This window comes from Dysidea avara, chromosome 4, assembly GCF_963678975.1.
Source record: "Dysidea avara chromosome 4, odDysAvar1.4, whole genome shotgun sequence".
NCBI classification, from domain to species: domain Eukaryota; kingdom Metazoa; phylum Porifera; class Demospongiae; order Dictyoceratida; family Dysideidae; genus Dysidea; species Dysidea avara.
The window spans coordinates 37034279-37059702 of NC_089275.1; the positions used below are offsets into that span (position 1 = coordinate 37034279).

At 36.7% G+C, this 25424-nt stretch overlaps 4 protein-coding genes across 4 annotated transcripts in view; 2 read left to right on the forward strand and 2 right to left on the reverse strand.

The window, feature by feature from the left end:
- Positions 1 to 246: 246 nt before the first annotated feature.
- On the forward strand, positions 247 to 2805 carry LOC136254875 (extracellular serine proteinase-like). Its single transcript, XM_066047640.1, has 6 exons — positions 247 to 1209; positions 1555 to 1759; positions 1866 to 2062; positions 2121 to 2307; positions 2398 to 2591; positions 2700 to 2805. Exons 1-6 carry the CDS (start codon positions 990 to 992, stop codon positions 2744 to 2746), a joined length of 1050 nt encoding a protein of 349 aa, XP_065903712.1. The 5' UTR covers positions 247 to 989; the 3' UTR covers positions 2747 to 2805.
- A 2919-nt stretch (positions 2806 to 5724) lies between these two features.
- On the reverse strand, positions 5725 to 9263 carry LOC136254873 (tyrosinase-like). The gene is made up of 5 exons (XM_066047637.1): positions 9209 to 9263; positions 7799 to 8055; positions 7362 to 7662; positions 6272 to 6894; positions 5725 to 6216 (listed from the first exon to the last, which is right to left on the reverse strand). Exons 2-5 carry the CDS (start codon positions 8048 to 8050, stop codon positions 5875 to 5877), a joined length of 1518 nt encoding a protein of 505 aa, XP_065903709.1. The 5' UTR covers positions 8051 to 8055; positions 9209 to 9263; the 3' UTR covers positions 5725 to 5874.
- A 6723-nt stretch (positions 9264 to 15986) lies between these two features.
- LOC136254876 (extracellular serine proteinase-like) lies at positions 15987 to 18651 on the forward strand. Its single transcript, XM_066047641.1, has 6 exons — positions 15987 to 16277; positions 16380 to 16587; positions 17686 to 17882; positions 17941 to 18127; positions 18219 to 18412; positions 18527 to 18651. The coding sequence occupies exons 1-6, from the start codon at positions 16061 to 16063 to the stop codon at positions 18568 to 18570; spliced, it is 1047 nt and encodes a 348-aa protein (XP_065903713.1). The 5' UTR covers positions 15987 to 16060; the 3' UTR covers positions 18571 to 18651.
- Positions 18652 to 20572: 1921 nt separating this feature from the next.
- LOC136254868 (serine/threonine-protein kinase A-Raf-like) overlaps positions 20573 to 25424 on the reverse strand; it is a 66854-nt gene continuing 62002 nt past the window's right edge. The window contains exons 17-23 of the mRNA XM_066047633.1: positions 24795 to 24879; positions 24365 to 24541; positions 23901 to 23947; positions 23644 to 23762; positions 22767 to 22898; positions 21167 to 21301; positions 20573 to 21042 (exon numbers count right to left, since the gene is read on the reverse strand). Of these exons, the coding sequence (XP_065903705.1) occupies positions 20854 to 21042; positions 21167 to 21301; positions 22767 to 22898; positions 23644 to 23762; positions 23901 to 23947; positions 24365 to 24541; positions 24795 to 24879 (884 nt within the window). The 3' untranslated portion in view covers positions 20573 to 20853. The remainder of the gene's footprint in view (positions 21043 to 21166; positions 21302 to 22766; positions 22899 to 23643; positions 23763 to 23900; positions 23948 to 24364; positions 24542 to 24794; positions 24880 to 25424) is intronic.

Genomic DNA, 25424 nt, shown 5'->3' on the forward strand with positions numbered 1-25424 from the left:
AGACCCTAATGAAGGGCCCCTTGAACGAGCCCTTGAATACCTGTTTAAAAGATCGATATACTCTAATAGAGCAGTCAAACCTAAATACTCTAATAGAGCAGTCACAGTATTCTTCAGAGGAGCAGTGTAGCAAGCTTATTATGGCTGGTGAGGGGTAGCTATTGTCATTGTCAGCATGTAATGACTTTTTTTTTTTGGCCTTCAGCTTACAGCTTGGATGCTCTGGGGCCCCACTTTAACTCTTTGTCCTGGGCCCCTTAATTTCTCTGGGCAGCCCTGTTGAGGATGGATGGTTCCAGTTGCATCAGGATCATAAGCAGTGGTCAGAGATGCGTATTCTAGTGCTGTTGATATTCTAGCACAAAACAGAGGGACAATTACTTGTGCTGCTAATGTTTTTCCAACCTAGGGATTTTTAACTGTGCTTGTAGTCGATGTTTCAGGAGAAAAGGTGACTTGACAAGACATGGTATAACCTTTAGGGGCTAGCACTGGTTCAGGAGGAATCCTAGAACCCTGCCATCACAGTTAATTGCACTGTGGGCAGCTACTAAGGGACCAAGTGTACACAATCACTTTTTATGATGATGGTAATGACAGTCAACTTACACAACTAGCACCAAAATTGGTAAAGCTGGTAAACATTTCAAATGATTTACAGTATGTAGTTGTATATAAACTGATACAAAATCATCAACACTAACCATGTGTGTATATTTGACATTTAAAATAGATTTAGTACGTGTATGTACTGATTGTAGAGTGCTAGATGACCACATTGAGATAACATATGCATGCATGACCACAAGTAAAATGTGATCTGAAAATGTTGCAAGTGTGCACTTCCTATAAAGCATCCAGACTTAATTCGGTAATAACAACAATACTGTGAAGTCACTCCACTGACTAGTATAAATACAGTGATAGTCTAACCCTCATCATTAGTATCACAGCAACTGAAGACTTAGACTTGACAAGAGAAGTCAGATATGAATATGATTTTGGAGAAGTTGAGTTTTCTGATTCTATCACTATCACTGGTCACTGGTCTACCAGTAGAACCAAATCTTGAGTTGATGGCTACAATTGATGATAGTGAAGTACACAGCAGAGAAGTGAGGTCATTGATTGATGAACTAGGATGGCATCTTGATAGGATTGATCAAAGATCACTACCACTGGATGGACGATACTCTCCATTGGCAACTGGTAACTGTTACATACATGTTAAAATTGTATTTTTGTAAAGTGTACATGCATGCACTCAACAAAGTCTGCTAAATATATGAATAAGTGATCCGGTCTGAGAAAAGGGGTTCCAAATTGTCAAGTTTGACTAGTCATAACTCCTCATGTTTTCAACCTATCACCTTCATATTACACCAAGCCATGGTGCGATGTTAGGGATATAAGAGGACTAAATGTCAGGGTGATACCACATTCACAAGTCAAGTTACAGGTTGCCAAGTACATCCAATGGATAAAGCTATAACCCCTTTTCACAGACTGGGTCACATATGTATAAGTTACTACTGTATATTCCAATGTTTGTAGGATCTGGAGTTGATATTTACATGTTTGGTGAGGGGATAAATCTTGATCATGAAGAATTTGAAGGTAGAGCATTTGATGGAGGATATAGATGGCTCAGGAATCCTAGACGACCTAAAGATTGCTCTAGGAAATTTCATGGGACACAGGTTGCAAGTTTGGCTGTGGGAAAATCTGTTGGAGTGGCAACTAAAGCCAATATATACAGGTATATTATAGACTATATTCCATGTACTTAAACATTTATATTTAGCCTACTTGTGTATATACAGTATGTTGCATTTTAAACTATACAACTACTTGTCTATATACAGCATCAAAGTGCTAAACTGTCAATTGGCTGGATACTTCTCAGATGTGATCAGAGGAATACAATACGTGATTAATGCAACAAAACTTACAGGACGTAGATCAGTAATTGCTCTACCACTTATTGGACCACATAGTCCAGCTGTCGATGACATCATTGAGCAAGCTGTGAGGGAAAACATTGTCCTTGTGGCAGCTGCTGGTAACTAAAAACCTGAGAATGTATCATCTGTGTAGTTCACAACCATTTTTATATGTAGGAAACTTCCTACAAGATGCCTGCAGTTATTCTCCTGCCAGTTCTCCACATGTAATCACAGTTGGTGGAACAGAAAAAGATGATAGACTTTTAGCAGGCTCTGCTGGATCAAACTTTGGGAAGTGCGTGACCTTGTATGCTCCAGCACGATCTATCCTTGCTGCTGCTGGTGGTAACAATGGTTACAGGTGAGGTGACCTATACTGCATGGTCAATATATATAATCAATTAGGTTATATCAAGTGTGAACATGTACACAACACTTCTTTTGCTTGTAGAGAACTTAGTGGCACATCCTCATCTTGTGGAATTGTAGCAGGAGCAGCAGCTCTAGTATTGGAAAAGTTCCCTCACTATACTCCTCAACAAGTAAAAGAGTACCTCATTGATCAGTCAACACCAAGGGTAGTCCAAACAAGTTCCAAGAGGTACAAAGTGAAGCCAAACAGATTTCTTTATGTTGGAGAGGAGGGTAAGTGATATTATAATAATGTACTGTTGTGTATGGCTGCATACAATCACAATTAATGTCACTAAATTATACTAGAAGTCATTTGATCTTGCTTATTTTAATTTATAGAATCTGATTTTGATGGAAGTGGATCTCTAGGAGTAGTATTTGGATAATGGAACTATTTCTATTGCCAGTGTATATTTTGAAAAGGAATAACGACCATTGAAATTGATTGTATTACATACTTAGACTGTGAAAAAGATTTAAGCAAATTTTAATTCAGTTTCAATTGAAGGGGTCAGTGGAAAAATGAGAATGTACCATTTTAAATTTTCTTAAAATTAGAATGGCTTGTTTTAGCCGTGTGAGTAATATTGTCACTAAGTAAACAACAGAATTTAAAAGTTCATGGTATTCTCAAACTGATGTTTAGCGAATGTTACAATAATTTAATTATGTCCCAATATTCTGTTTAATGCCTACTACGTGGTCACCTAAATTTTCAAATGGCACTTGTCCCGTTTTGTCGCTGACCCCTTCAATTTGACATGGCGTACAGTACTTAATTTGCAAAAAATTCCTGATGTAGCAGTAGCTATGTGTATGCATACACTTGTGTCTAGAATGCTACGATAGTTTAAACAAACAGCCATAAATTTGATTTTTGTTGTATAGAGTATCCAGTCCTACTGGTCTGTTACAAGTAATTCATCCATGTAGAAAGCATCTACTAGTTTTGCATAACTGCTCATCATGATACCTGGCTACAAACTTATGGTAGCTGTAGCTATATGCATGTGCACCATTCAAGTAACTGATGCAAATAATGATAACAATACATATTTATGATTTTTGCATTGATTCTTACAACATGTCTAGCTGTCCAGTAACAATATATTTGCTAATCAAACTCCACAATAAATGATAAGAGCAAGGATAACAAATATCTACAACAATCCTAAGTACATTGCTTCCTCAATAAACACCAAGTCTCCGAATCTGCCCTTGGATGTCTGGTCCTGCATGCAAACATCCTACAATTTGAAAATTACTTTTGCAAAATTGATGATCTACAATTCTCAAAATTATACTCTAAAGCATAGTGGCTAATTGTGTATAGTTTTATTACTTCAACATTGTATATACACAGTGTACCTTTATCATTAATATAGCTACACACATACAATAATGCAATTGCTCTTGAATAGGTGACACTATGCCGTATATGGTAACTGGTTATTTTGGAATTTACAATTTAGTGAAACATATGTAACCAATTAATCGTAATAATGAGGTCACTTTTGGCACTAAAATGTATCCTCAATGATGATGTTAATGAGGTCATTATGTATCTACAGCTTAGTGAACATACATATTAATTTTGACATGGTAAACACAATGATATGGCTATTGAACATTAACACTTTTGTGGCTTCCCCAATACATTTTCTATTGGTTTTAATTGGCAGGTTTTTAAGTGTGATATGATTGGTAAGTTTAATGGCACTGTATCTATTATTAAAAAAAAGTACAAATCAAATACATATTGTACAGTGAACCTCACTACCTCATTATTAAGGCCACCTTGTTATAGTGGCCAGGTTCAGAAAGTCCAGATGTATCTTCCATATTATTCCATTGATTTAATTTTCGTTAATAGGGCCACCTCATTAATAAGGCCAGTGGCCACATACTGCAGGACCAAACTTGTAAAACTAACACAATATTCTCTTAATAAAAGGGCCAGCTGAACAGACAGTCAACGTACGTGTATCACTACAAAAGTTGCTGCTCCTGAGTACCTGCCAAAAGCTATGCCAATATAGTTTTAGAAATGTGCTTCATGCTTTTAGCAGCCATTATGCCTCAAGTAAAGAGTAATCCCATCTGTGCATTATGATGAAACCTGTAATATGTGTATATAGCTGTTACAGCAACTATAGCCAGGTGTTGATTTGTTGAAAACCTTGATAATAAGGCCACTTTGTTGATGGCCGGATTAATGAGGTTTTCATTAATAAGGCCACCTCACTACTAGGGTCACTTATTGTGGGTCCCAAAGGTGGTCCTATTAAAGAGGTTTCACTGTACCAAGATTGGTGCTTTTATCAAAAAGTGAACAATTTTTTGCTTAGCCACTCTACTATATAATTTATTATTTTCTTGTATAATTTCCTGATCATTTGAATAAACCTCTGCAATGAAAAGATACTGATTGAATGAATTTATTTCTATGATACTCTTTGCAGAACAGATAGGAAATCTATGAATGCTACAGTTGATGCTAATTCAGTGTCTTAAGTGCTTGATCTGCAAAATTTCTGGGATATATGTATGTGCATACCATTGACATGAAAGGGTAGTATAAATTAAGTCCATTTGTAGCTATAGAATATCTAACTATTCTGTTGGAATATCTAAGTAGATTCATTTGATATCAGTATCTTTCTTTTTATTGAAGAGGTAGCACCCTCAGTTGTCTCAATAGTAGCTGTATTGCTGCTTGTTATAACTTATATAAATGGCAACTATATCTATTGTGTAAATTTTTATGCTTACTGTATGTGTGGTAAACTTTGACAGTAAACTGATTCCTGTATAAGTGGCTATGATAAGTTTTAATATGTGACTCAGCCTACAATAATATATATAGGGCAAGTGGGTACATAAAATTTGCCTGTGTTTTCAAACATTCATAATGCATAACACTATATTCCATCACACTATGGCCATACAATTTTTGAGAATTTATTTGAATTTTACTACAGTATAACAAAAATTATACAATGCAAGTATTCAATTCTAGTACTGAGATATCATGATCTGTTAAGTGATGGGGTGTATTCTGTGCCCACATGCCCTATTTTCGCAGGCCCTGTCATTTACATGAGTTGCTAGAAAAAGATTACTAACAGTAGACAATAGCAACCAGTCATAATCAACAGACTCACTGTAGTGCAACTGAGGCAGTTCACAACAATTTTAGTAAGTGTCATGCTAGATAGCTCAGATCATAATTGAACTATGATGCATGCTCTACTACATCTTCACTAATAACCCTCATCAGTTTAAAATCATGTCTAATAATTCACCCTTTTTCACAGCTTGGCTGTTTTGGAACAGATTATATAATCTGTATATATGCCAAATAGCAAAATTATATATCCATACAATAAATGCAAGTCTATAGAATCATATGCATAGTATAATATGTGCATGTATTCACAGTTAATGCTGTTATATATTATACTGTGATAATAGGGTGTAGTTTTGCAAAAAAAGGTCTTTTACAATGTAATTATCATACATTTGGCACATGGTTTGTAATGTTTGGTAGATTACAAAAGTACCCAAAATTATGAGACCGTGTGAACATGTCAGCATTAGTATAGGGTGGGAAAAATGGAACCATAAAATCATCAGATTGATGTCCCGTAGTGCTAACAGTCCTTGGTATATCATTAGGATACTCTGCATCAGGGTGTAGCTCCAGCCACTTATCTAACATACAATCTACCATGGTATGGTGAAGAATGAAAAAAGGATCATTTGGTGATGCTCCAATATCACCCATTTGTCCTGTCATTTCAAGTGGAAGACTTGACTTTGTGGTGACATCACCTGTTGAAGTAATGATATGAACCTAAACAAGACAAAGGAGAGTACGCAACAAACAATGACACGAATCATACACTTACTGAAGTATGCATTTGTTTTGTAATTGCTATCTCAGAGTCTTTGGCACACTGAGGGTCAAAAGAAGGAGCACAGATACATATTCTGTTTGTACTGCACTCAGTTATATTAAAGTGAATATCATGATCAACAAAACTTCGATAGCTTTTTTGTGATAGAAGGTTATAAGGTGGAGCATCATAGTTATCAATAGCCATAGCATTATTTACTTGCTGACTAGTAGGCCAATCAGGATTGTTGCTACTGCATGGATCAGTTCCAGTGAATGGACAACGTTGAAGGGGACCGGTGTTAACATTTGGATCACAAATTTGAAAGGATGTTTGCCAACATATTGTGTCCCATCCATCACTGACAATATCTCCAAATACACGAGGAAAGCCACTGACATTCCTTGTTACCCCAAGCTTATTTTCTGTAAAGAGATCTTCTGAGAGTATTCCGTTACTAGACCTTTGAATTTCAATTCGCCAGTCCCAATAAGGTAGCCTAAAAGTGTGATAGTCCACTTGTTCCATGCTCTTCAACATATGTTGTATCTCCCACTCAAGCCACAAGTTGAAGTATTTGTGCCAAGTTGGGAATGCTGGTCCGGTGTGAGCATAATCCAAACGATTTGCTAAATCTAAATTTTAAAAGACATATGCATGTATATATTTATATACGCACAGTATAGTAACTCTGTTAACATTATATACCTACCATACATGCTAGCTTTTAAAAACATATAGCTGTGTACATATCAGTCCAGTGGCATATCTAGACTCTCTGGTTTGATAGGGGGAAAAGGTAACTGCCTGCTCACAATGGTGCCCCTCCACCAACTATAATATCACTCATAAAATACATAAATCCTTATTATAACTGCATAAGTTTGTTACACTGCTTCTCTGAATAGTGTGATATTAGAGTGATTGACTGCTCTATTAGAGTACTTGATCTCGCACACAAATTTAATACCTCTGGTATGACACCAAATTCTTTGGTAGGGCACCAGAATTCTTTGGTGGGACACAGCCCACACCTAGATACTCCACTGCATATCATTGAATGCTGCCACAAATCAGACAGTGGATGCACACTACAACTTACCTATTGTAAAAGCATCTTTTGCAGCATAGTGATGCATCCAGACATACAAATTATAAAGTGATATGTTTGTCATGGAGAGATTTGTGGTTCCTGGAACTGCCTCTTCCAATACAACCATGTACCCTGAGTCAAATGAACGTGACAAAAGAATAATATCAATGAATTCAGCCCAGTCACTATCAGTGTAGGTAGCAACAGATCGTCGAGGAAGAACCTGTGACTGGGTGCAACCAGGGCCATAGTAACCAAACCTACACCGGCTACAGTCATATCCAGAGTAATTTCCAATGCACTGACAAGCCTAAAAAAAGAAAAAATAATTATAATAATTAAATCCTGCGGGTTTAGGTATTGTTAAATGGTGATCATGTACGTATATTTATAGTGTAGTCAATTATAGTGGTATCGTACATTTAGGATTAAGTATTAGTACTGACCTTGGTGAAATAGTGAGGCCAATTGCGACGGACATCAGTACCTCTTTTGTTGTATCCAGGCAAGCTCAATTCAGTACACTGTCCCCTACCTGCATCCTGTCCACAGACACCATCATCTGTAGCTGGACAACACTCCAACTTTTCCAGACTTTTAACATCACTGCATGCTGTTGGTATTTGACCATAAAGTTCCTGCCCCAACACATATAACAAGGCAATAGCCATCAAAGAAACTTGATCACTTATTTGCATTTTAGCTATGCAAAAAAAATAAGCAAGACAGCATAACTAGCTAGCCACATATAATCCATGTACATATTAGTAGACAAAATATTGAGGTTTATAACTATTATCCATGGAACTTCACACACACATGTACATTAGCACATATTAATATACTTTAACAGTCTACATAATTATACATTATATAGGCCGCGTACTTCACAAACTGCCATGATGGGTAGCAGGGGTGGAGGAAGTAGTTGATATGAGGGGGGGGGGGGGGGCTGGGCTGACCCAGACTTATGGAAGTGAGGTGCTACATTGTCTCTGGTTTGGTAAGGTGAGACCAAAAAAAAAAAAGTCACAACCAGCTGATAATAGCTGCTCACCTCACCAGCTATGCATTTATAGCTTATAAACTACATACAAATCCTTCTACACACTGCTCTAATGCTGCGACTGCTTTATTAGAGTGATTGCTCTATTAGAGTATCTCGATCTTAATCACGGTTTTCAGCCCCACTCCAAGAAGGATAATTTCGGCGTGATATCATTCTGAGGGGGGGCTAAGCCCCCTAGCTACCCCCCCTTTCCGCCACCTATGATGGGTAGCTATACATGCGGTGATAGCTAGCTACCTGCCTAGCTACCTCTGAATACGTATATAGCTATAATGGTCACCTTTACTTGTAATAAATACAGGCTGGCTAGCGATAGTCTCGCGTGGCCAGATCGCTATATCTCGCCTCCTCTTTTTCTTTGTGACGTCATGTTTGCGAATTTCCATTTTCCACGTGTATCTAGCTTCATTGGTTTGTTGTAGCATGGCAAAACATAATTTTTTTACCGCAAACTTCGTGACAGGGCTGATAGCTACTGTTGCTACGTAGCATTTTCCCAGCAAGAATCTGTCAACCGGCGGAATTTCACCAGACCTATCTCACCGACCAATGGCATCACAAAGAAAAAGAGGAAGCAAGATGGAGGTCTAAACACGTGAGACTATTATTTGATAAAGGTGGCCTCTCAATGCAGTTGGCCACTAAGATAGACTCCACTGTAAACTCCCCGAGATACTCCCAGTCTGCATTGCGGTCCGGTGCTCCGCAAGAGCTAGACTATATACTCCGAGATAATACTCCCATCAATACGTAGCTACAGTAGCAATAACAGCAGCCGGGCACTCACCTATAGCTACCAATTGGTCACGTAGCTTTGTCACAATGAAATCCACTCGATAGATATCAACTCTGGTCACAGTATCTAGCTGTTTAACTGTGCAATATCCCTCGCTTTTATATGGGTTTCGTGACATCCGGTTATACACGCATGCGCGGTAAATTAATGTACTTTACAGTCTATATATTAAACCTTTCCGCTTTTACTACGCAGCAAAAATTACTTATTCTCACAGCCGAGTGTCATTCAGTGCGGTACAAACTCCAACTGCTTGGCTTAGCTATAGTATAGGGTGGCTATAGCTACAATAAAGCCACCACAAATACAATAATAAGAATCCACATCAGCCAGAGACTGCAACAGTGTAATATTGTACTGTGTAGGCAAGTTCTTTGGCATGTGTTTGACAAAATTGATGATCTAATTTTAATCTAATAGCTAGCTGCTTACACTGTGAAGTAGACTGTATAGCTATACTGCTGTACATTAAGTGAGTTGAGTTAGTTAGCTGTTTTTTTTTTGTTTGTTTTTTGTCTTAGTATCTTAAAAAAAAGTTAGCTGTTCTGGTTTCCACATAGAGTATTGACTTTACTGAGTTATTGTTGGCTTTCACACTTCTTTTGATGGTGTAACAATTGACTCCTAAGACTGTGACACTTTCTGACTTGTTGACTTGAAGCTGTATAGTGGCGAGTACAAGAGTATAACACTATAGTGTACTTGTATACATGTAGGACACCTGTAACATTTGTAGAAGACACAAGAGAAGCACCATGGCTAGATGACAAACCCACTACACTCCCTTACAAACAACGACATGCTCATGCTATTTGTGAGTTCTGTCCAACTGTGACAAATATTAGAGCAAATGTTATCCAGTTGTGTATTATTCCAAATGTCTGCACACATCCAAGAAAATTCATACAAAATAAGTCATAAGGAGGTAGTTGTTATCACTAACTTTTTCTTGAAACTTGATGTATAACTGTGGTACCAAATGCTTGTTCATCTAAAATAAAAATTGTCTCTCTGTTGACAACATCATTTCTACATAATATATGTTGATCACAATCTTTTACATGCACATACGTAGAACATTCTATGTCAAAACTAGTTTCAAACAGATAGTCAGCACCGTGACACTCTTTTAACTTTTAAGGATAACATGATGTTTAGAGAAACAAAATTTGTGGTAAACACATCAGTTTGCATAACAGATCAGTGCTCCCTAGACCCAAAATAGTAAATACAAATATTTATTGATGTTGATATAATAATAATGTTGATCTTGCTCCCTATACCTACAAATGTTGATTATACGTAGAACTGGTGTTCTAATGTTGCTTTTTGTCAAAACCAGTTTTAAACAGATAGTCACACCATGACACTGTTTTATACATAAGATAATTATAACATGATGTTTAGAGAAGCAAAATTTGTAGTAAACACATCATTTTGTATAACAGATCATGTCTTGCTCCATAAACAATACTGGAATGGACCTGTGTGTACTTTTATTATTTGAGTAACTGGAACCTAATAGCTATATGTACCTTGGGTTAACCAGTGGTATGCTATATTTCTAGATCAGTGTCCAGGGCTTCCTGGTCAGATTGTTTGGACCAAATGTTCGCAGTATATATACAGGTGTCCTCATTTTTATGTGCTCAAATTAACAGGTTCTACAATATGTAGTAGTACGTAGCTACAGCTGCAGCCACTCAATACTGGGGTTATTATTCCAATATTGAGTATCTAGATGATGCAGCTGCAGCTACGTACTATGTACATATTGTGGAACTTGTTTGGGCACATAAAAATGAGGACACCTGCTGTTTCTTGAGCACTGAGTTATGGACTTCTGAGTTCGTAGAATTGGATGTGTGTGGAAGACCCTTTTTTGCAAATCCGGTCACACTTAATAATTATTAGCATTACTGTTTTGGACCTAAGGAATATAATATTGTATATACATAATTAAGATGTTGTGCAAACTGACATTTATCATTGCTACTCTAAAATATCATGCCTCACATGAAGCAGTCTTGTTCTGTAACTTTGTTTATCACTGACACTACTTAATCAAACTCTTGTAGACATGATGTTGTTAAAAGAGACAAGTTCAAATCAACTCCAAGACCTGATCTTGGAAAACCTACCTTTTTGGCACATTGGTCAATTTTCTGTTTTATAGCTTAATTAAGGTACTGGGTACTCATCTATCTTGTGTCAAAATTTCAGCTTAATATCTTTAAGCATTCCTGAGATATGGCCAATTTTCTCTCCTGTACATTACAAACTAACTTTTATGGTAATGTATTGAGTTCTGTGAGTGATTAAGGGTGACAAATGGTGACAAATCTCTTTGTTTACCAATAATTCCGTTTTTACCATCTAGAATACTTTAAAAGACATTTCTGATAGTTTAATGATGTATTCTTGGTACATTTCTGCAATTAAATCCCATGTATTATTGTCTAAGACTAAGTTTTAGCCATTCCAGCACCTGAACAAATCACCCAATTTGTAAGTTAATTGTTGTCCCACGCATGTGAAATTACTACATGATCTGATATAATCATCCATATCTCCTAAGAAAAAGAAGCTATGGGTGTGAAACTTCAAAGCAAGAAGGTTTAATAGTTGCTTTATCCAAATGTGCAAAAAAAATTAATATTGAAAAAATTGTTGAAATTTTCAATTGTGTTTTCCCAAAAAGTTTGCTTGTGCCCAAAAGGTAGGTTTTCCAAGATCCGGTCACAAATAACAAGCTATTGGACAGTGTACCCAACACAGTTGTACATCAAGCTTCAAGAAGAAGATTGGAAAGCTTGTGATCTCAAACATAGGCTATTCTAAGCAGGGCTAGAGGGAATCCCCCCTCCACCCCTTCTCCCCACTGGTTTTGCTGTCAATGTGGAGAACAGCCCATCCAGCTGTAAAATCAATGGGTACCTGGTTTTAACTGGAGAATTCATGTCTCACACAGTGGGGAAAATGTCCGGGTGGAATTTTGGGTGCCCACACACTAACACAGTACAGCATCCTGCTGGTTATAGTCCTACCCCAGGAGGATTTTCCTGCACTGACTCCTAACACCTAAGTAGCGCACAGGTGTCCCAGTTCTGGTTCACTGGGTAGGCGTGTCTGTGCTAGTACAGCAGCTGAAAGTTTGCTTTGCTTTTGTGTGTGGGTTTGTGTGCGTGTGTGTGTTTAAGTCAAAACGTGATCATTACAGGGGCGGATCTAGGATTTATAAAGGGGGGGGGGGGCTAACTCAAGGTACTAATCTCTTGGATAGAGTCCCAGCATGCTGGAACTAGGGGGGTCTGGAGGCATGCCCCACCTAGGAAATTTTTGAAAAGTAAATGCTAAAATACTGCAATTTGGAGACATTTCTAGATAAAATTCATAATATTTTCTGTTTGTAGATATTTTATATACTACCTTTAGATTATAGGTATGGCTCTCTGAAGCATTTTGCTAATGGAAAAGTTTGGATAGGTACAGACAACCAAGTACATGATGCACCCCTCCCACAATTGCACAACATTGAATAGGTGCATGATAGCTAGAATAAGAATGTTGAAAGTGGAAAATTTTGAAATTTGAACAATACAGGATTGAATCTGAGAACATTTTCAATGGAAATTGTGTACCTGAATTAAGTATTGCCATACATATTAACTACACAAGTAGATGAATGAAGCCTTTTAAACAGATCAATGCACTTCATTGTATGCATGTATAGGTGCAGGCAGATTTGGAAAAATTCCATAACAGAACCAACTACATGTTTTCAGTGAATGTTCTATTAGAGTAGTTAGCTGACTGCTCTATTAGAGTATCACGATCTTGTACACCTCCAATGCTGATCCAAGTCCTTGTTGCATAAACTTTAGCATAAATCCACTGATGATACCTTGGAAAGATGTTTATAAGGTGGATTTATGAGTATTTGTATTATTAGTGGTCATATAATTATGCTAAGACAAAATTTCATTATAATACTCAGCCTATTGATCAAGTAAAGCCTAAATATGAAGGGGGGTTGGGGGGGCTTCAGCCCCCAAAGTCCTCCCCCCCTCCCCCCTGGATCCGCCCCTACATTGTGGTTTTGTAGGAAGTGATGTCAATACCACATGAACTATTGTGTGATTAACATTACATAGTTGATAGTTTGATAAATTAATAATAACAATGATTGGTAACTGTATACACAACACTGATCATATAGCATATTAGGTCACATAAAACTGCAGCTTGTATTGTACTCCACAAATATAATGTCTGATGCCTTGTATATAGGACATTTGTATATGAGTTATTGGCAATTGTCCTGTTTGAATATATAGTAATTATGGCAGTCTATAAGTATGTAGCTATATCACTTTACTTCATCAAGGGCTTAGCATTTTGTATAATATTGTTGAGCTGCATAGAAGGTTTTCAGTATGGACACTACAATAATTATTAAAATGACAAAAAGGTTAAAAGATTGTTGCCAAAACATTTTTGTAAAAAGAAAAAAAAGGATATGTGAAAAGGTTATATCAGTGCACCTCTAAAATCTCATAATGGTAAAATTGAATAAAATGAACAGTTCAAAATTTATTATGGATATACAATAACTATTAATTCAGTACAGTGCTGGGGTAACACATTACACATGTAATGCATTAAGTAATAATTTTTTGCAGCACTGAAGAATTAAGTAATGTTTATTTGAAATCTCTTAAATATATGATAAGTCTGGATTATCTTTGCAAACATCCTACAATTGTGGATTTAAATTGGTAACTATAATTCTTAAATTATGCTGGCATATATTTTAATACTTCAGCACTGTATGTATTACCTTTATCACATACAATAATGCAATAGCTCTTGGGCAGGTGGTACTATCATGCATGTGCATACTATATAGTAACTAGTTGTTTTAGAAGGTAACTTACTGTTTTAGATCGTTAATGGTAATAATGAGATCACTTCTGCATGGGACTAAAATATGTCCTCAATAATAATGAAATCTTGTTAATGAGGTCATGAAGTACGTACATGCATCACAAGCCACTATGACATTTCCTCCAACCATGAGCCAACTGTATGGACAACAGTTGCAATGACATATATGTGACCGAATTTTGGAAAATCACCCATATGGGTACGCGTGAAATAATTAGAATTTTCATGTTTGGTGGGTTGCTATTATGAGCAGAGGAGAGCTATAAAAATATTTCTAAAATTTTCTAGTAATTTAAGGTATTGAGAATGGCTTAAAACCATCAACAAGTACATTTGCACTATAAAGCTTGTTATTTGGTCATTAAATATTTTAAGTGTCAAATGCGCCCATATGGGTGATTTTCCAAAATTCGGTCACATATATGCTTAGCCAAACATCATTTATACATAACATTGATTATATGTGATTTGCATGAATGGCACACCTGTGTAATCTGGAAACCTAGTAATAGTCCCCAAAAAATCCTTTATTAGCAAGCAAGCTAACCTGGAAATCAGGACACCTTGATAATCAGGACACCAATGGTTGGTCCTGCATCCCAAGGTGTCACAGGTTTAACTATAGTAGCAGTGAGCCTATGTGTACATGTGTATGTATATAGCGTGTGTTTCGTGTGCATGCATGTATGTGGGTGTGCGTGTATATGTATATGTGTAATACCATAACAGTGATGATTGTGGCTGTGTAGCTAAGTGACTGAAGTCAGGAAGTGATGTCAAACCACATCATTTATATAGAATTTTATGACATGTAAAACAATGTAAACAAGACAACCACAAGAACTATGAGAGTAATGTCTTATCTGTAGTGTTGATAGTTTGATAGCATGCACACAAATTCTAATAAGGTTACATGCAATTGTACAGTAATTAAACTATATAGCATTCCATAAAATTAATACACGTGATGCATTGTAGGATCTTTGTTAACTTTGTATGTGTTTATATTCAAAATTGTCCAATTTAAGGAAACGATTAGTGCATTAAAGTTGTAATAGTAGTAAGCATAGCTGCAGTTAATTACTATAATGGAGGGGTTTATTGGTGGTGAGATTTTGAAGATCAAGAAAACCATGTGGAGACACCACATGCACAATGGCATGTATATCATAGCACCCTTCCTAGATGTATACCTTGTATATACAACCAGTCAAGAAAAATTTACAATGTCGTAGATATTCCATTAAATTTTGATAATGTCAATTTGTAAATTTGGTATTATGTGCCACAATAATAATTATAGCAGATCTTGTGTTAAACAGTAATATTTATTTTGAAGATGCTTTTGTACTACACGGAGTCTATGTGCCCAATCAGTTATATACAAGTGGTTAATTGTGGGTGCACTCTTGGTACTGTATCTCACCCCCTCATCTACAATGATTTATATGTTTCACCCACTCTTAATGACATCAGAGTACACAAATATTATACTGAAAGCAATAATATCATTGTGACACATTATGACATAGTCCACAGTATAAAAGTCGTCATTGTATCCATAAATGCATGCATACATGCACACTGTAGAAAAAGGTACTATGTAGCTAAGTTTCTTTGTAGCTTTGCACATGTAAAGACACTGGAAGGACTGTATTTCTAAATACTGGTTCTGACCAATGTACATAATGGGCAGTTAAATAAGTATATTTTTATATTGTGGTTATGAAGGTGATCTATATATATAGTGGATGTACTTCCTTTACCACACCCTGTGATTATATACTGTGATGTCACTCCACTGACTAGTATAAATACAGTGATAGTCAAACCCTCATCATTAGTATCACAACAACTGAAAAGCTAGACTTGAGAAAAGTACTTAAGTCGACAGATATGAATATGATTTTGGAGAAGTTGAGTTTTCTAATTCTATCACTATCACTGGTCACTGGTCTACCAGTAGAAGATGTTCAGTTGATGGTTGCAATTGATGGTAGTGAAGTACACAACAGAGAAGTAAGGTCATTGACTGATGAACTAGGATGGCATCTTGATAGGATTGATCAAAGATCACTACCACTGGATGGACAATACTCTCCATTGGCAACTGGTAACTCTATTCATACATGCTGTATGTAATTATGTATACTTAAATAAAAGTTGCATTTGTGCACCTCTGTCAGTCTTCTTCATGTGTACTTGTGTTGTATAGGATCTGGTGTTGACGTTTATGTATTTGCTGAGGGAATAAACCATGATCATGAAGAGTTTGAGGGTAGAGCATTTGATGGAGGATATACAAGACTTAATGCACGTACTGGACAACCTGAGGATTGCTCCAGTAAATATGTTGGGACACATGTAGCAAGTTTGGCTGTGGGGAAATATGTTGGAGTAGCAACCAAAGCCAATGTGTACAGGTATGTATGTGCTACTAATTATGTGTGTACATGTGCAACACTTGCTACACATAATATACATACAGTATTGTTATATTTAGTTCTTATATTGTTAATAAAAGCTAGTAGGTGCCCATCGCTTTGGACGTAACATTACGTTGCCCTATTAATTTTGCTCTGTAAAGCACTTTTAAACTCAAGCAGTTACTTGTATAGACAGATAAGTGTATCAACAGTGACATTCATACAGAGTACATGCAGAATGTAGAGTAGAAAGTAGCACAGGCAGATGGTACACACTTTCCCAGTGCTTTACCACATACATGTAGTACACATAATACATATTATGTACATCACTGTTGTACTATAATACTAAAGACATCAGAGATGATCTCATAGTACAGTTTACCTAACCCAAGCCACATAAGCAAACAGAACCATAACAACAGTACTCTGTACATATCCATTGACAGAACCCAGGGGTGCACTATGTCCACACCTCATGTGCTTAAGATTGGCCACTGCAACCCACTATAGTATGTTCACGTTGAGCTGAATCCTCAAAAACATTTAATAACTCATGGATGTAGTTACACATGATCTTGAAATTTGGCTCATCTGTAGTACTGCTTGACCCGCTAAAAACATTCCAAAATCTTTTTGTTCAAATTAATGTTTGACATAATATTTACGGCCAATCAAAATTTTCACAATACATTTCCTATGGGGAAACCGTATAAGTATAGTGTCCATTACAGCCCTTTCCCAAACTTGTAATGAAGCCAAACCGTATGTGTCTGTTGTTGACACTTTTGCTGTTACCAATAATCATCTGGTTGGCTGAAATGTTAACTCTGTTGAGAAAAAATCCACTTTTAATTTTTAGCTGTTTTTCAGGATTCAGCTCAACATGAACATACTATAAATGTGTCTATATACCAAGTTTGGTCAAGTTTATAAGAACTGTGCTTGCTCACACACACACGCACACACACACACACACACACACACACACACACACACACACACACACACACGCAAGATCACTATACTGATATGTATATATGGATAGATACATAGATAGATAGATAGATAAATGCAAGTCTACTTTTCATACAGCATCAATGTTTTAAGCTGCCGAGGGTCTGGATCCTTCTTTGACGTGATCCTAGGAATACGTCATGTGATTAACAGAACACAACTCACAGGACATAGATCAGTAATTGCACTACCACTGGTTGGACCTCCCAGTGATGCTGTTGATGATGCTATTGAAGATGCTGTTAAAGAAAATATTGTGATTGTGGTATCTGCTGGTGAGTGATAAATTTATTCTCAAATATTATTGCTGAATAATATGTAACAACCTTATAGGAAACAGCCTGACCGATGCCTGTAAATTTTCTCCCGCCAGTTCTCAACATGCAATTACAACTGGTGGAACAACAGAAGATGATGGACTCTACAGTTCTCCTTTTGCAGGATCAAACTTTGGAAAATGTGTGACCTTGTATGCTCCAGCACAATCAGTCACAGCTGCTAGTGACAACAATGGCTACAGGTGAGGTGAAATATATATGTATTGATCAACATGATCAATTAGATAATATTATCAAATGTGGACATGAACACAACACTTCCTTTGCTTGTAGAGAACTTAGTGGTACATCCTCATCTTGTGGAATAGTAGCAGGAGCAGCAGCTCTAGTATTGGAAAAGTTCCCTCACTATACTCCTCAACAAGTCAAAGAGTACCTCATTGATCAGTCAACACCAAGGGTAGTCCAAACAAGTTCCAAGAGGTACAAAGTGAAGCCAAACAGATTTCTTTATGCTGGAGAGGAGGGTAAGTGATATTATAATTACACCTCACTTGGCATACTCTACATACACAATACTAACAAATGTGTCACAAATTAGATTGAATTTACACAAATCATAATATGATTGTTTCATATAGATGATATTGATGGTAGTGGAACTCTAGGAATAACAATCGCCTAATGGAACTGTATAATTCTGTTTGTACATAAAAAAAATTATTAATGTGTATACTAATTGAAACAAATATCAATGACGCATTTACAGGAAGAAAATTCTAAAAATATCTTGCATATACCTATCATATCACAGCTAGTGGTATACTATGTGTGCTTGTTCATGACTAGCTAGTGTGCAATGTGTTCTCAGAGGTATAACTAATTATAACATTCAACATCACACAATCGTGAACTCATATAAAGTCATAATTATATGATGGCCCAACATAGACAATTATAATATATGTAGCTATACACGTCGACTCACCTCAAGCTCCATGCTGTTGATGTCAGCATTTCATCATTGGCTCCTCAATTGCATCACCTTTAGAGTACACAAAGCATTAAAATTATATAGGTGGAGCACAAAGTGTTCACAAAACAATTAATATTATTGTTTATAAAGTTATTATATGCACATGCAATTTCAAAATGGAACCACTCTAGGACACTATATGGTACCATGATGAAGTTATTAGTGAGATCAGGGTATCCTTTTTATTGCATTGGTTCAACTAGCATGGCCTGGATCAGCAGCACTAGTGCTGGTGTAAACATGGCAGATCTCCTGTACACTATAATATTATGTTGCGTGTACACACTACCTATCTATAATGAAAAATCACAAATCATTATAGAAATTGAATGAATGACAGACATTCAAATCTATACACATTACAAAAATAATAATATACAGTAAGTAGCTAGCCTTGCATGCACAGGAAAACAATATTATGCATTCATGTGTGTGGCTTTGGCACTTATAAGCTCCTGTGTGTATGTATCTGCCTCCAGCAGAGCATTAGTGCTCTTAATATCACACAGCCTTTTATGGCACAATATGCCTTGGTCTATTATTTTGTGCCACACAACAATAATTTGCTGTTGGCTCTTGTTACTATATATTAAAATGGGTGAACCCATATGAATCAAAGTATGTGTTGTAAATTGGGGCAATTGGAAACAGTAAAAATGGAAACTGGAAAGGAAACGGAAAGTGGAAAACAGAAATGGTCATCATATGAATGTACCCCAGAGTAAAACTCTTGTTTAGTGGCCACCTCTTTAAGACCACATTGTATTATTAGATCTCAAAGATGGCTAAGGCATACTGACCTTAATATAAGACCAATTCATGGTCACCTTTTATAAAGACCACTCTCTTCATTCAAAAACCACCTCTTCACATTGTAATATAATAGCTATATAAGTTCAAAATATCTATATCTATTTCATGACTTTGTACAGCTAGGCTCTTAAGAGCATCATCTCCTTATGAGACCTCTTTTTTTTTTGTTGATACATAATGCATAGTTGTAGTGTACTAGCTACATTTGGACTATCAATTTTTTCGTAAGACACTTTCTGCTACAAATTAAGCGATGATGGTAGATGACTTGAGTGTGGACCAAAATTATGTGAGAGATGACCTTGACCCTTTCTATGAGTCATGAAATACATGTTTGAATGATACAATATAAAGGTGTCTGTAAACGAGGTAATCTACTGGTCTTTATAAAAGGTGACCATGAAGTGGTCTAATCAAGTATGCCTTAACTATCTTTGGAACCTAATTACAATGTAGCTAGTCCTTGTACAGAGGTGACTACTAAGTGAGGTTTTTACTCTAGAATGTATGCATAAAATAATTTGTCCATTTCCACCATCAGATCGTACTGTTCTCAAAGCATTGTGAACACTTTGGTGCCATTGTGAGGTACATACTTCATGTACATATTCATGCACTATTGAACCATGGGAAAGTGTTGTGTCCATATATACTGGTTAACTGGAAATTTAACTATCAGTATAGCACAGTGTATGTGTACTCTCAAGAATGTCTTGTACAAATAGATCTGTTGGTCAAGAAGTTGTTGTTATAGTACTGCAATTAGCATTTTTAATTTTCATATGCAAAACTTGTATGAAAATGAAAACTTTTTACATAAGATTGAATAGAGCAGTCATTGAAAATGATTTCACTTTAATTGTGGACAATAATAAATAAAACAATCAACAAGTCACTACATTTACACACACAGAAAAAAAATTCACAAACCATTATAATATAGAAAGAAAAAAATAACAAGAATGACAGAAATCCAAGATCTACAGATTACAAAAATAACAGCCACAATTAGCCTTGCAAAAAAACAATATTTACACAATTTTATCAATGTATGCACAGATATGCTAATAGAGAGATTTATTTTAAAGTGTACATGTTGTACGTGTGTGTGTGTATAGACTATGTCTGTGGATAGTTGAAACGAGTGCTTGAAGGAACTACACTGCCCACAGCATGTACTGGGGTGTGTGGTGCATGGAATGCCACTAGATCTTCTGTTAATATACTGGAGTAAGGCAGATTGGGTTCAGACTGACTGCGTTTGAACTTTGGTAGATTTTTGGACAGATCTTCTAGCTCAGCGAGAATCTAAAAAAGAAAAGAAAAGTATTAAAAGACTGTGGATCCACGTAACTTTCAATAGAATAATAATGCGTAAAGATGCGGACCATATACATTCATGGAATATACTAATTGAAGGTTAATAGCTTACAAAATCAAATGTCGGTCTATCTTCTTTGTTCACTTTACAACAGTCTATACAGAGTTGCTTGAATTTCTTTGGAGTGTCACTGCGAGCAGTCTTTGGTGTTGGTCTCAATAATCCACACCCAACCATGAACAAAATCTGCAAAGTGATAATATGTAATCCAAATGACAAATGGATATATATCAGAAATGTTAGTGTATTAGATATGCCACGACATAGAATCTTCATGATATAATAGAATAAATATCATAATACACATTATTTTACATTCAGTGTGTGTGTGTGTGCGCGTGTGTGTGTGCGTGTGCGTGTGTGTGTGTGTGAGTGAGTATGTGTGTGTGTGCGTGTGTGTGTGTGTGTGTGTGCGCGCGTGTGTGTGTGCGTGTGTGTGTGTGTGAGTGTGTGTGTGTGTGTGCGCGTGTGTGTGAGTGAGTATGTGTGTGTGTGTGTGTGTGTGAGTGAGTGTGCACGTGTGTGAGTGTGTGTGTGTGTGTGTGTGTGTGTGTGTGTGTGTGTGTGTGCGAGTGAGTATGTGTGTGAGTGTGTGTGTGTGTGTGTGTGTGTGTGTGTGTGTGTGTGTGTGTGTGTGTGTGTGTGTGTGTGTGTGTGTGTGTGTGTGTGTGTGTGCGAGTGAGTATGTGTGTGAGTGTGTGTGTGTGTGTGCGTGCGTGTGTAAATTATACACTTAGAGAAATATTCATAACCATAATTAAGGTGGCGGATACCTGATAACCCACACACATAAGTAAAAATATTTTTCACAGGGTAGGTACTTGCTTCACTGTACCCTTTATACTAAGAGAATTTAAGGTATCAATGAAAATCTGAGACCAGGGAGGCCGTGTCAACACAGAGAAGACCACTGCAATGTAATAAAAACCAAAGAAACTTAAAATGATCTCATACATGGGAGAACTATCTTAAACTGGCCATGACTATTAGGCTTTGCTTCAAACTTCTGTTTGTGCTGAACAAAAGGATTGCATCTTATTAATCGTTTTTGTTACAATCTTAGACAGTTTGTACCGTCCAAAGCTAACTCACTTGGCTTACAATCGTAGTACAAGGAGTAGTGCACATGTTCACAATAATCACCTGCTTTGTTATACAGTGAAACCTGTATATTAAGGAGACCTTGGGATCGACCAAAAGTGTCCTGAATATCCAGAATTTTCCAGGTCAGTTTACATGCTAAGGGATACTTTGGGACCAATATCAGGTGTCCAGATTATACAGGTGCCCTCAATTTCAAGTGTCCTGAATAACAGGTTCTATTGTTATTACATCATAAACCATTTAATGGCTTCACAATGTAAACAATCTCACTGTGTACATATAAAGTATAACTTTATGTCATCTGTTTGGTCAGTGAGGTTAGATAGATACACATCACTTCCTACACAACCTGTTTGGTCAGTGAGGTTAGATAGATACACATCACTTCCTACACAACCTGTTTGGTCAGTGAGGTTAATAGATACACATCACTTCCTACACAACCATAATCATCACTTTCACCAAAAAATCCACTAACAACCACAACCACAAACAATATAACTTGTGGTTTTTACACTGAAAGTTTCAACATGTGACAGTCACCCACCTGATCTCGTTCTTTAATGGCTGGATAAGGTAACTCCTGACAGATCAGTTCATATATTACAACTCCAAATGCATACACATCACTCTTGAAAGTGTATGGGTTAGGATCCTGCATCCTGATGATCTCTGGAGCCTGTCAATGACACAGTTGTATAGTAACAAGTCTGAACATACTATCACTTTGGAAATACTTTGTGAAATAAACTATACACCAACTATGAATGGGAAAGTTTTCCTAGTTTGCAAAAATGCAAAAGTTTATATTGATTTCGCTGCTGCCACAACTCGTCATAATCAATAGAAATACATTAAACAGCAAAACATATTCAATCATGTTTTCACAAAGCCATCTCATACACGAAAATTTCAACCCTTGAAAATTTCTGCCTATACGGTACATGTGTATCATATATTATTAACAGAGCCATAAGTCACATCATTACTTTATTTATTCACTACTGGTGGACTGTTCAATACAGCAACCACTGAAATTGCATACATAACTGTACGGTTTGCATATTTTAATAAAAGTGGTAATTCTTAGAATTGTTAGTTAGTATTGCTGAGTGTTAACAGCACCCAATGTGACATAACATCTGCTATCAACATATGGTATACTATGTTACCGACATGTTACACATGTGTAGAATGTATGGAAGAGGTGAGATGTGGTTTTCAGTGATGTGTCCAGGTTTAGAATAGTGGTGACTACAAGAGACAGCTTTGAGTCCAGAAATGTAGTGTGGGGTCTTAACTTGTCTATGTCAGAGGTGAATCTGTAGTGGATGTTGAGTGGTAGTAGCGACTATTTTATTTGAGAGGTGGTCAGTACCAACCACAGCCAACCACTGACATCCCTGGGTTGTTGACTTACGTACCATCCACAATATAGAGCCAGTTGGCTGTTTCTGTTGTTCACTACCACTCCATCTTGTTTTGACTGTAGCTAAACCAAAGTCTCCTATCTTAACCGTTGAGTCTTCATGCAAGAAAATATCTGTACACGTTTGGTTAAGGCTTCAACAATACTATTAAAGTTGTTGAAAATTTGTACAGTACCCTTACAGCATGGCAAGCATCCAGTTACCAAATTAGGTATACAGTATGACAAGCGAATCAACAATTTAAAGGATACTATTTGACTTGAGGTCTCTGTGTATGATCTGTTTAGCATGTAGATAACTACAACAAGAGAAATGATAACACAACACTTCATTTACAACTTGTGACTCATCAGTAATACACACATACATAACACATTATGGAGCAGTTAATATGAACATAGCACAAGCTACCAGATACAAGAAGCCATGAGGTTAGTAGGAACCTAATCCTTATGTTGTATATAGTGACATAATGTGACACAAAGCTGTGATAGTAAAATAGACAAGCTGGCTATGTATATGATTTCAGCATAAATCATATTTCCAGCTGTTTACAAGGTTGGTGAAGTTTCTTAAGTAACAAATTAAACAGATAATGGTATGACACCAAAATGGTCCAAATCTCATAATGAGTAAAATCAAATTAATACTTCATAGTTTGTGTATTGTGTGTAGACATGTGTAGTGTGTATTACACACATAGATCACTACTCACTCCATTCCTTGGCTAGTTTGTCTGGCAATATCTACTAGTTCAAGTATCTCATACTTGGTTTCCTCGACATGAAGATGATAGTATAGTGTGAACCCATCGCACCATTGGGTCACTATGGATAGATCTGGCTTACGGGTCCATCCCATAAATAGCAATATGTTTACATGACGAGTTCTCCTACAATACAACAAACATCACCATATATGAATGTACTTTATATAGCACAACAATAAATGTATGCCTTAATATGTACACACATGTGTATAGGACGTAAGAATGACATGATATGACATTGAAACCTCTCTATAGGAAATTGTGTGGTTATGTAAACACCACAACGTTCATAAGTTACACCCTATCTACACATATACACTAAGAGGTATGGACAGCGGACGGACATGGATACGCACACACACACGCACGCCACTACCTAAGTACTTGTACTTCATTTTTAAATGCTTGAAACTGCGACTCAGTTGGATTGGACACGTTGAGCTTCTTCACAGCTACAGGACCTATACAATTTAGAAATACATCATGAAGTAATGTTTTATGTTAATAGAACTTGTGCACAGTCATGTACATCCATGCACCACACACGCACGCACGCACGCACGCACGCACACACACACGCACAGACACACACACCTGGCACACACACAAACACACATGCCACTATACAACACACGTGATTTATAATTCACAACAACCAGATAGTATAACCAGGGAGATATCATTCCGTTAAACCATTATGGCTTCTGCCACCATTTGGTGGTATGATAACTCAATCATAGAATAAAATTTCACATCTGCACTATGTATATCATAGCAAGATGTGTTAGAGCTGAAGTGGACATGACCATAGAGGTCCCATTTCTAGGATACTTGGATCCTTCCCGAACATTTATTATGTAACAGTGCAAAGTGTTTCCTTTTCACATTAGACGAGTTCAATTGTTCTTTGAATTGAAAATCATTGCTGGATAATAAAGAAGTGTTGGAGACAGATAGAGTTTACATTTGGCTGCTTTATCCTGCATATGGCATGGTGGACAAAAGT

Bases quoted from the DNA above. Each gene is read 5' to 3' on its own strand.
- LOC136254873 (XM_066047637.1), bottom strand. From the start codon at position 8,050: ATGCAAATAAGTGATCAAGTTTCTTTGATGGCTATTGCCTTGTTATAT. The intron at 6,895-7,361 runs GTAAGTTGTAGT...TTTAAAATTTAG, and splicing joins AAAAGATGCTTTTACAATAG to ATTTAGCAAATCGTTTGGAT. The intron at 6,217-6,271 runs GTAAGTGTATGA...TGTCTTGTTTAG, and splicing joins CAAAACAAATGCATACTTCA to GTTCATATCATTACTTCAAC.
- LOC136254876 (XM_066047641.1), top strand. From the start codon at position 16,061: ATGAATATGATTTTGGAGAAGTTGAGTTTTCTAATTCTATCACTATCA. The intron at 17,883-17,940 runs GTGAGTGATAAA...ACAACCTTATAG, and splicing joins TGTGATTGTGGTATCTGCTG to GAAACAGCCTGACCGATGCC. The intron at 18,413-18,526 runs GTAAGTGATATT...TGTTTCATATAG, and splicing joins TCTTTATGCTGGAGAGGAGG to ATGATATTGATGGTAGTGGA.
- LOC136254875 (XM_066047640.1), top strand. From the start codon at position 990: ATGAATATGATTTTGGAGAAGTTGAGTTTTCTGATTCTATCACTATCA. The intron at 1,210-1,554 runs GTAACTGTTACA...CAATGTTTGTAG, and splicing joins ATACTCTCCATTGGCAACTG to GATCTGGAGTTGATATTTAC. The intron at 2,592-2,699 runs GTAAGTGATATT...TTTAATTTATAG, and splicing joins TCTTTATGTTGGAGAGGAGG to AATCTGATTTTGATGGAAGT.